The following is a 12,258-nucleotide window of genomic DNA, read 5'->3' as shown; positions in this document are numbered from 1 at the left end:
GCCACTGCACTCCAGTCTGGGCGACAGAGTGAGACTCCAACTCAAAAAAAATAAATAAATAAAATAAAATAAAATATATGTATATTATGACAAAAAAGTATTGCCACTTTGGGAGCTGGAGGAAAGAGGATTGCCTAATTCCAGACCAGCCTGGGCAACCTGGCAAAACCTCATCTCTATAAAAAATCAGCCAGGTGTGGTGGCGCACACCTGTAGTTCCACCTACTTGGAAGGCTAAAATCACCTGAGCCCAGCAGGTTGCGGCTGCAGTGGCCATGAGAGTGCCACTGCACTCCAGCCTGGGCAACAGAGTTAAACTCCAACTCAAAAAACAAAAAAAACTCACAAAGCAGTAAACACTTCAAAAAACCCTTAAAATCCAAGGTTTCATTAAATTCATAACACAATACTATTTAGCACTTAAAAAGGATGGTGCAAGAATAAATTTACGATAGAGATGGTCATGATATGAATCAAGTTATATAAAACTTTATAGAAGAATATTTTGTTTTTAAAATAACACAAGCTGGATTTGGTGGCTCAGCCTGTAATCCCAGCACTTTGGGAGCCTGAGGTGAGTAGACTGCCTGAGCCCGCAGGTTCACGACCCACCCGGGTAACTTGGCAAGACCTCATCTCTACAATAAATAAAAAAATTAGCCAGGTGTGGTAGCATGCACCTGTAGTTCTGGCTACTTGGAAGGCTGAGGCAGAAGGATCGCCGGAGTCCAGCAGGTCGAGACTGCGGTGGCCAGGAGCGGCCACTGCACTCCAATCTGGGCAACAGAGTGAGACTCCAACTCAAAAAATAATAATTCTAAAATAAAATAGCTTGGCTCGGTGGCTCAGCCTGTAATCCCGCGCCTTTGGGAGGCTGAGGTGAATGGACTGCCTGAGCCTGTGGGTTCGAGACCCGCGTAGGCAACTTGGCAAGACCTCATCTCTACAATAAATCAAAAAAATTAGCCAGGCGTGGTAGCGCGTGCCTGTAGTTCCAGCTACTTGGAAGGCTGAGGCGGAAGGATGACTGGAGCCCAGCAGGTCAAGGCTGCGGTGGCCGGGAGCAGCCACTGTACTCCAGTCTGGACGACAGAATGAGACTCCAACTCAAAAAAAAAAAAAAAAAATTAACATGAGACCTACGATTTTTAAATGCAGAATAGAATATGATAAAATTGAAATTTCCCAGATCAAGAAGACAGAAAATGGGAATGAAGAACTAGAATATTAGAGGATTAGTATGTGAGAACCAACTTCTGATAAGTAGGAGACCCATATTAAGAGAACAGAAAAAAATAAAGAAAAGAAATATGTAACAGAACTCAGTAAAATTTGTCAGAATTGAAGAATATGATTTCCTAGTTGAAAGGGTTCATTCAGGCACAAATAAACAGGAAAAGCTTCAAAAGACCTCACTGTGCCCTTTCTGAACCTAGGATAAATAAAATATCTTCAGATCTTCCAGAGACAAAAAGACAGGTCTCATACAAAAGATGGGGAACCAGAATCGCAACAGACTTCTGAAAAGCAACACTGAAGCTAAAAGAGAAAATTGTCTTCAAAATTTTTAGGGAAATTTTTGACTTGCAATTTAAGTTATATATAAGCCAAACTATCAATAAACTGTAAGACAGAATAAAGTCTTCAATATACAAGGAGCTAAAACATATGTACTTTCTCAGGATATTTCCAGATGTGCTCTATCAAAATATGAAAAAATCTGCCAGGCACAGTGACTCATGCCTGTAATCCCAGCATGCTGGGAAGCAGAGGCAAGAGGACTGCCTAAGCCCAGGGGTTTGAGACCAGCTTAGGCAACTTGGCGAGACCACGTCTCTACAATAAATCAAAAAAGTTAGCCAGATATGGTGGTGCACACCTATGGTTCCAGCTACTTGGAAGGCTGAGGCGGAAGGATCGCTTGAGCCCAACACGTCGATGCTATGGTTGCCGTGAGCGTGTACTCCAGCTAAGGCGACAGAGTGACTCCAACTCAAAAAATAAAATAAAATAAAATAAAAGTAAAAATATTTCCCCTATCCAGGGGTTGGCAAACTATAGCCCAAAGAACATATCAGGCCCATGCTTTGTTTCTGTATAGCCTGCAATGTAGAGATTGTATTTACATTTTTAAGAAAGGGAAAAAAAAAAAAAACCTAAGAAAAATATGTGACAGAGACTATATGTGGCCTACAAAGCCTAAATTCTATACAGTAGTCCCCCACATCTGCAAGTTTGCTTGTTGAGGTTTCACTATGTCAACTGTGGTTCAAAAACATTAAATGGAAAATTCCAGAAATAAACAATTCATAAGTTTTAAGTTGCATGTATTTTGAGCAACATGGTAAAATCTTAAGACATCCCACTCAGGATGTTAATCATTCTGGCGTTCAGCATATAGCCATGTTGCATGTGCTTTCTGCCCATTAGTCATTTAGTAGCCATCTTGGTTATCAGAATGAAAGAAATATAGTACATATAGAGTTCAGTGCTATCTATGGCTTCAGATATCCAGGGAGGGTCTCAGAATGCATCCCTACAGATACTGGGGGACTACTGTACTGTCTGGTCATTTATAGAAAAAAAAAATGCTTGTTCTAGCCTATTGTACCATTTTTGTTTTCTCTGAGTTCTTCTGTCCTGTTTTTGTTTGTTTTATTGGAATTGTTTGTAATTGTTTTGGTCTGTTTTTCATGTTAGAGACTTTCTCTGAATATTTGGTGCAGATTCTGCACTTATTTAGGAGTAAGGCACTAAAATACTGATTGGCAGTTCTGTCTGTATGGGTGGGGCATATAGGCTAGGAGATTTTGATGCAGGGTAATTTGTTAGGAAAAGGGCCAATTTGTAGAAACTTCTCAAGGAGTAGTCAGTTTCTGTAGAGAGGAATATTACACATTTCTGCCTAGGAGATACAAGACTGTCAGCCTACTCAGAGCTGAGAAGCAAAAGTCAACATACTCACATTCAGTATGTATACTCCCCCCCATATATAATATCCATATATTAACCTCCATCTTTAATACTCAGAGCTGAGAAGCAAAAGTCTACATACTCACATTCAGTATGTATACTCCCCCCCATATATAATATCCATATATTAACCTCCATCTTTAATACATCCTTAACTGTGCCTGGTGTTGAAGAATACAGAGACCTTGTGGTTTAACTTTTCCAGAAGTAAACCTTCGTGAGGGAGGGACTAATTGCTTCTTATACTAATCCTCCTGTTTTTAACCTTACTTTCAGTGGCACTTTAGAGTGTTCCAAAGTCCTAGGCTTTTCCATAACGGAAGTTGGAGGTTCTTGTTGACTTTCATCAATATAGATTTAAATTTCAGCTTTCTCTTGCCTCCTAAATAATCCAGTCATTTAACAATCTTCCAGTGTTCAAAATTTGTTGATATCTCTTTTTTGCCACCATCTCCTCTCTCACTCTTGGTAACTTTGTAGGTTTGACTTTTTTTTTTTTTTTGAGTTGGAGTCTCACTCTGTCACCCAGACTGGAGTGCAGTGGCCGCTCCCGGCCACTGCGACCTCGACTTGCTGGGCTCCAGCGATCCTTCCGCCTCAGCCTTCCAAGTAGCTGGAACTACAGGCACGCGCTACCACGCCCGGTTAATTTTTGACTTATTGGAGAGTTGAGGTCTCACCAAGTTGCCCAGGCAGGTCTTGAACCCATGGACTCGGCAATCCACTCACCTCAGCCTCCCAAAGCGCTCGGACTACAGGCTGAGCCACCGAGCCCGGCAGGTTTGACATTTTTATTTCTTTACTGTCATAGGATTTTTGAGGGGATGAAGATTAACATTAATGCTCATTTTTTCCCGGTGATTTTTTAAAAATCTAAATTGTATAGATAGAACTTTTTTTTTTTTTTTTGGTATTGCCTTAAAGTCATTGATAGGCTCCAAGGCAATAGACCACAACATTAGGAAACATAGGCAAGAAGATAAATAGTTAATACTCTAGAATAGTGTTGAAAATCAATGGAAAGTCACCCAGTTTTGGTTCCAGTTTTATTTTTGTTTAAATTGTCCATGGTGGAAAATAGTTAACAAAATAGTTAAGAGGAAAAAAAAGTCATCTTTTCTTTTTTTCCATTGTTTTCATATCAACTTGCTTAGATGAGTTATACCCACTTGAGACAAAGATCATACTTTTAGTAAAGCAGACTAGTTAGCAAACTCATAGTGCAGTTGTAACCTAGTGGCAAAACCATCTGGTATGTTTCCAAAGGCTGTTCTTATATTTCATAGACTTATTATTACTTCAAATTCTCTAACAGTCCCATGTGGGCTTAAAGAAATAGAACATTCAAAAAAATCAACTGGTTTCTGCTTACTTTAGATCTTCTAGATATATCCCTTATAAGAAGAGTGCCTCAGAGTATAAGTACATTTTTCTGTCAATCAACACCCATTATGAGTCTTATTAAATGATATAAAATATTTGTTTGATCTTTATATTTTAAAATTTAAAACATTTAAAAAATTTTTATTGATTTTTAAAAGGATAAGCTCTTCTGTAACAAACTGCTATTTGTTGATATTATTTCCTTGAAAATCAGTAAAATGATAGCTGGGTTCTCCATTTTCAAAATAAAATACTAAAAATACAGTACTATAAATCTATACTAGAAGAAAGATTTTAATGATATTCTAAAAAAGCATGTTTTAAAACACTATAAACTCTCTGGACAATGTGGTATAGTGGGAAAGCAATGAACGTCATTTCCCCCTAATTCAGCAAGCATTTGTTAAGGGTCTGTACCCCAAGGTGAGACACGGATGGTTGCAGAGAATACAAAAATGTATAACATATGTTCAGGGAAGGAAACATATATAAACAGGAAACAGCTTGTTTAAAATGAGATATATGCTATAACACAGATAATATATAAAATACTATGGATTCACTAAGGTGTAAATAACTCCAAATGGAGAAATTTTAAGTTCTCATAGTGTATACAACCTGTGACTAGGGTTTGATTGCTAAATTTGCCAAACGAACCATATAGTTACTTAAATGCCAAGGTAGAAAATAATGAAATAATATGGTATGCTTGATAGTTTAACAGTGAGATGTTTAATAGTAACAAATTTAGTGGATAGAGGTAGGGCATAAAGATGAAAAAGCAGGTTTTGCAGTTATAGAAGTTGGTAGAACCAAGATGTAAAGGGCCATTTAGTAGTTATGTGACCTTAGAAAAATAATTTAATCTCTCACAACCAGTTTAAAAACAAAACAAAATATTAAACATGAAGTGCCAACATGTATTGCTACTGGAAGCAGTCAATGAAGAATCAAATGAGATAATATATGTGGAAAAAGCTTGTAAATGACAGTCTAATACAAATATAACTTTTTAAAACATGGTTATTTGAAATTCAAGGCAATGTTTTACTAAAAGGTAAAAAAATCAACTGAGGTAAGATTATTTACGTTTCTGAAATTGAGGATAATATTTAAGAGAGAAGAATTCCAAACATTATATTCAAGCTTCCCTAGAAACTATTAGTTGAATGTTAAAATTTAAAAAAACAGGTCAATCGACAGGGAGAAACAAAGCAATGCTTTAATAACAACTTGAAATGCAACTTGATTCTAAGTAAAATGGGATTTCTAGGCAGAAAAGAGCAACAGGATGAACTGAATCACTTAGTAGTAAGAAAAACACCTGTAGAATAACATTCTAAAATGATGGAGTGGGTGATGTGTTCTGGGAATTAAAACCAGTTGCTGTAGTCCTATGTCATAGGTTATATGTAAATCTGAAATCAAATGCAATCTGGTCTGTTAATGTCTAAATGTGTTAATGTGAGTAAACAAGATACTTAAGAAAAAATCTAAATTCTGGATATGGAAGGTCAGATTATGATTAACAGTGGGGTTTCTGGTTGAACTGCAAATATGGACATGTTTTCATGATTTTACTCTTAACCTGTTTCTTTTATATGAATTATCTGAATGCTTTACAGTTTCACTAGGAAAAAAATTATTACATGGTTAATTACAATTAATTACAATTTCACAAATAGAGAATTAAAAATCTTACATTAATTTGTACAAGATCAAATTACAGTGTTTACAAATTAGATGTTGATTTCCTACAATATGAAATCATGGTATAGTCATGAACTGCATAATGATGTTTTGGTCACTGATGGACCGCATATGTGATAGTGGTCCCATAAGATTATAATGGAGCTAAAAAATTCCTATAGCATAGTGACATTGTAACATCACAACACAACATATTATCATGAGTTTGTGGTGATGCTCATGTAAAAAAACCTGCTATGCTACAGGCTGTATAAAACTATAACGAATATCGGAATGTATGATACATAATACTTCATAACAGTAATAAATGACTGTTATTGGTTTATGTATTTGCTGTACTTCTTATCATTATTCTAGAGCATATTCCTACTTGTGATGGGGTCTGGCTAGGCTATTCTCAAATTCCTGTACTCAAGCAATCCTTTGCCTTGACTTCCCAAAGTGCTGGGATTACAGATGTGAGCCACCATATCCTGCCAAAAAATATATATACCTATATTTTTTAACTTTTAAATTTTTTATTTTAAAGATGTGGGGTACAATTCAGGGTTAGGTATACAATATTCATTATGTAGGTACCCTTGTTGATGAAGTATGTCCCCTCTTCCCCAGGCAGATTCCCAATACTGCCACTCTTACACCTCCCCACCCTCGCAGTTTCCCCGCTACTGCCAATCCTTTTCTTATAGTAAAAAATCTTTTTTATACTTAATGTAATCCAATGTGTACACTGCTTATAAAGTCAACAACAGTGTACTGTAAAGTCCTAGGCCTTCACATTTACTCTACTCACTTGCTGACTCACCCAGAGCAACTTCCACTCCTGTAAGTTCCATTCATGAGAAGGGCCCCATACAGTTGAACTACTTTTTAAATACTGTATTTCTATACTGCATATTTAATGTACCTTTTCTACACCTCGATATACTTAGACACACAAATACTTACCATTGTGTTACAATTGCCTACAGCAATCAGTACAGTAACAAGCTGTATAGGTTTAGCTTAGGATCAATGGGCTATATCACATAGCCTAGAAGCATAGTAGGTTATACCATCTAGGTTTGTGTAAGTACACTCTATGATATTCCCACAACAGCAAAATTTCCTAATGACTCATTTCTCAGAATGTATTCTTATCTTATACATCTGACTGTATAAAATGATGAATTTAGAATGAGTTCCAAAAAGCAAAAATCTTAATGGGCAAGAATCCACTGAAAAAGGAGGCAGGGCATGGTGGCTCATGCCTGTAATCCCAGTGCTTTGGAAGGCCGAAGTAGGATTGCTTGAACCCAAGAGTTTGAGATCAGCCTAGGCAACATAGCAAGATCCTGTCTCTATTGAAAAAAAATTTGTTTTAGCTGGGTTAAGTGGCTCTCGCTTATAGTTCCAGCTACTGTGTGGAAGGACTACCTAAGCCCAGGAGGTTGAGCTGGCAGTGAGCCATCATGCCACTGCCTGCCAGCCTAGGTGACAGTCAGATCCCCAACTCAAAGAAACAAAAAAGAAAAAGAAAAAGGAGTATTATGATTAAATGTTGTTTAGTTGGTGTTAATTCTTTAGATCAGAATCATGGTTTCTTTTAACCCTTCTTAAATAATTTGCTAAATGCTTTACTGCCTGTTTCTATTTTTTTAAAAATAACTATTATTTTAACTTTTCTTATCTTTCCTCAAAAAAAATTATTAAATATCCTTCAGTTTTCAGTCTCAGCGTTATTCATTAATATTTTGTCACTACACATAGAAGACACAGGAAAGTGTATACTGTAATCACACTCTTAAACCTTAAAAATAACATTAACATGAAAATGTTATATTTCTGTCAGATTTCTTCTTTATACAGACATAGAATAAAAAATTGTGCAACTGCAAGACCTTACCAGGCAGAAAAACAAATTTTGTTTATATTAATAAAAGTAATTTAACACATAAACTTTCTGTTACTGAAAGTGTACTTTGTAAACAGAATACCACCTCACACTGGCTAGCATATAAATTTTGTTCCCTGACATTTTGGGGGGGATGGTAGAGGAGGCTATTTATAAAATCATATTGAAGCTTTGATGTTCACAAGACAAAATTTCTTTATTTGGTGGTGTTTCCTTTAATAAACATTTACTGAGCATCTTAGTGTGCAATTCACTGTTTTTCAATCATAAAATTTATCTAAATTTTACACATTTTGAGTTTTGTTTTGGATCTTATTTATTTTATTTGTTCTTTTCAACTTCCATTTGCAACATCCATCCCTGAAAATATAGCTGTGGTTCCAGTTATTTTATCAAATTTATTAAAGTAAAATAGCAACACTAGTTTTGCATATAGCTTTGGTCAACAGATAATATTACACTAACATTATATTAAATTTCACTCCACTTACCTACCTAGGGCCTGGTTTAAGGCCCTGTATGCTTGAATTTCATACCACTGGCGGCCAGGTAAAAGACCTCTTGACTTTGAATGATGGTCATTGTATTGTCGTTTTAATTCAACCTAATATTTAAAAATACATTTAAAATGTCATAGATAATTAAAGTTCATTTTAAACATTATGTCAATTTCTAACAGTTTGAATACGTACATATATATATATATATATACACACATATATCTGTATATGTATATATTCAGGGTAGGGAGGTTTTATTTTGTTTTTCAGTACTGATTTTTTCCACTTCATTTAAGTTTCATTCATTCTTACATTTCCTTAAATTTCCTCATGTATATAATTAATTAGCTGTGGTATGCCAGTTTTACTGAGATATAATCTATTACAGTAAAACTCATATACTTTCAGTGTTCAAGTAGATGAGTTTTGACAAGTGTACAGTCACATAACCACTATCATCACAATCATAATATAGAACATTTTCATAATCTCCAAAAGTTCTCTCCTATCCCTCTTCAGCCAATTTCCTTCTTCTACTGCTGAACCTGGCAACTGCTGATCTGCTTTCTGTTTTGTTCTTTATAGAATCTCATGCAAATGTTACCATATCATATATAATCATCTGTTGTTCTTCATTTAGCATACCTTTGGAATTCATCCATGTGGAAATATAGATGAGTAGTTCATTCTTTTATGTTTACTGGATCTGATCATCTCTGCTTTTTAATTGGAATGTTTACACCATTTACATTAATATAGCTGTTGATATAATTTGGTTTAAGACTACCATTTTTCTTTCCTTATTTGTTTCATCTTCTATTTATTTTTTGGGTCAATAAAGCTTTTCCTTCCACTAATGCTTCTTGTTTATTTCCGCTATTGAATTATTAGCTATATGTCCTTTTTTTTTTTTTTTTGAGTTGGAGTCTCACTCTGTCGCCCAGACTGGAGTGCAGTGGCGGCTCCCGGCCACCATAGCCTCAAATTGCTGGGCTTCGGCGATCCTCCCGCCTCAGCCTTCCAAGTAGCTGGAACTACAGACGCGCGTTACCACACTCGGCTAATTTTTTGATTTATTGTAGAGATGAGGTCTCGCCAAGTTGCCCTGGCAGGTCTCAAACCCGTGGGCTCAGGCAATCCGCTCACCTCAGCCTCCCAAGGCGTGGGATTACAGACTGAGCCACCGAGCCAGCTTGTGTCCTTTTTTTTAAATGATTATTCTAGGTTTTATAATATACATCTTTAACATAACTTACTACAATATACCTTAAAACAACACCATAGCACTTTTTATATGGTGTAAAAACTATATTACAATATAATTTTATTTCCCTCTCTTGCCCTTTATGCTACTGTTGCCATATATTCTAGATATTCTATACACTCATAAAATATTTTGACTATGCTTTAAACAGTACATTATCTTTTATTTTTGAATAAGCTTTTAATTTTTAAATAAGTTGGCCATTGTCTTGCTAAGCTGTGGTTTGGCCATGTGCTCTCTGTGCTATGGTCAGGTCATGTTTTCTTAAGCTTTGGCCCCCTTTCCTACCTTAGGGAGGTGAATCTCCTCTTTCTCTTTCTCTCCAATTTACTTTCTAAATAAACTATATTTTTTAAACAAACAAAAAAAAAAGCTTAGATTTACAGAAAAGTTGCAGATATTACAAAGAGTCATTATACTCTCCTCCCCTTACATTACTATGGTGTATATGTCAAACTAAGAAGTTAACATTAGTACACTGCTATTAAACAATACTCAGATTTGTACTTTGTCCAAAAATATAATTATTTTTAAAAAGATACTGTCTTTACCCACAGATTTATCAGTTCTGGCACTCTTCATTTCTCTGTGTAGATTTAGATTTCCAACTGGTAGCATTTTCCTTCTACCCAAAGAACTTTCTTTAACATTAGTTAGTAGTGCAGGTCTACTGGCAATGAACTTCATCAGCCCTTGTTTTTTTCTGAAAAGGCTTTACTACATCTTCATTTTTAAGAGATTTTTTCCACAGGATCAATAATTCTAAGCTGACAGGTTTTTAAAATTTTGTCAGTACTTTAAAAACATCCCTTTATTTATTTTCTGGTTTATATAGCTCTGAAAAAAAGCCTACTGTTGTCCTATCTCTTTTTGTAATGTCTCGTTTTTCTTTGCCAACTTTGGATTGGATTACCATGTGCTGTTGTGTGCATTCTGTTTGAGTTTTATTAAGCTTCTTGGACCTGTGGATTTATAGTTACCATCAAATCTGGAAAAATTTCAGCCATTATTTCTTTAAATATATATTTTTTTTCCTGCTTTCAAACACTCTCTTCTCCTTTAACTTCAATTACAACTTTATTAGACTACTTTATATTATTCCACATGTCATTGATACTGTTTATTTTTCCAGTTTTTTTTTAAACTCTACACTCATTTTGAATTTTTATTGCTAAGTCTTCAAGTTCACTGATCTTTTCTACTGTAGAGCCTAATCTGTGTAGCACATTTTTTTATTTCACATATTTTATTTTTCAAATAGGTATTTTTAAAGGTTATTTACTATTTCTCTTCTCAACATGTTCATGTTTTCGTCTATTGTTTTTGGACATGGAGAAAATAAAACATAAGATATTTGAACAACTTTGCCAGTTCTAAAATTTCTGATTGTTTCTATTGATTGATTTTCTTCTCTATTAGAGGTTATACTTTCGCATGTCTAATTTTTTATTAAATACTAGACAATAGTTACCAGACTTTGTTGTATTAATTTAAATAGAATTTTATCTTGTTCTTTTTTTTTCCCCCATAATCAGTATTTTTTATTATGGTTTTGTGGGGTACAGTTAAGGGTTAGGTGTACAATTACGTTTCATTCAGGCACCCTTGTTCTTGAGTCTAGTTAGTTTACTCGGAACCAGTTCATTCTTTTGAAGCTTTGTTAGAAGTCAGGCGCAGTGGCTCATGCTTGTAATCCAGAACTTTAGGAGGCTGAGGTGGGAGGATTGCTTGAGCCCAGGAGTTCAAGACCAGCCTGGGCAATACAGCAAGACCTCTTCTCTCTTAAAAAAATAAAATAAAATAAATATATTATATAACCTCTAATTATTATATAATTGTATATATTATAAATTATAAATATATGCTTTCATCAGGGGAAACAAAAAGTTACTCAGGTGAGATTGGGTGAATAAGGAGAGTGAGGTGCAGGGGTCATGCCATTTTTTGTCAAAAACTGCTGAACACTCAGCAAGGTGTGGTCAGGTGTGCCTGCACATCATCTACCGTGAAGTGGGCAAACACACTGAAAGAATCTCCAAAAAAAATTCACTGAAGCCCAATGTAGTATCTCACAATGCTAGATGGCACACTGATGCCAATGGGTTCCTAGAATTCTTACCTGGGGGGAAGCCTATACTATAAGGGCCCACCCTCCAAAAGATAATTCTGATTTTCTTTTGGGGGGGGTTATGTATACACACTATATATTTAATAGAGACAAGGTCTCACTATGTTGCCTAGTCTGGGCAACATATATATACAGGAAGTGCCAAAAAAAGTATATATACATTTTAAGATATGTTATCTAGGTATTACTTTTTGAAGTTGAAATTATGATAGCAATGTGTAGTATGATGGTCACCCAACCATGCTTCTACCATTTTCTTTGTCCTGCCTGTTGCACAGTGACAGTAGGATTCATTTGATTAACACCATCACTTAAGCCAGGCTCAGTGGCTCAGCCTGTAATCCCACGCTTTGGGAGGCTGAGGTGAGTGGATTGCCTGAGCCTGCGGGTTTGAAACCCGCCTGGG

At 35.6% G+C, this 12,258-nt stretch overlaps 1 protein-coding gene across 1 annotated transcript in view; it reads right to left on the bottom strand.

Annotated features, from left to right (window-relative positions):
• Positions 1-12,258, bottom strand: part of BRIP1 (BRCA1 interacting protein C-terminal helicase 1) — a 182,016-nt gene that overhangs the window by 21,311 nt on the left and 148,447 nt on the right. Inside the window, exon 16 of the mRNA XM_008070847.2 lies at positions 8,452-8,564. Within this exon, the coding sequence (XP_008069038.1) occupies positions 8,452-8,564 (113 nt within the window). The remainder of the gene's footprint in view (positions 1-8,451; positions 8,565-12,258) is intronic.

The sequence above is a fragment of the Carlito syrichta genome, unplaced genomic scaffold, assembly GCF_000164805.1.
Source record: "Carlito syrichta isolate Samal-C Ts95f unplaced genomic scaffold, Tarsius_syrichta-2.0.1 Scaffold314028, whole genome shotgun sequence".
In the NCBI taxonomy this organism is placed as follows: domain Eukaryota; kingdom Metazoa; phylum Chordata; class Mammalia; order Primates; family Tarsiidae; genus Carlito; species Carlito syrichta.
Note: the sequence above shows the minus strand (reverse complement) of the source record. Positions and strands in the feature narration are given on the sequence as shown.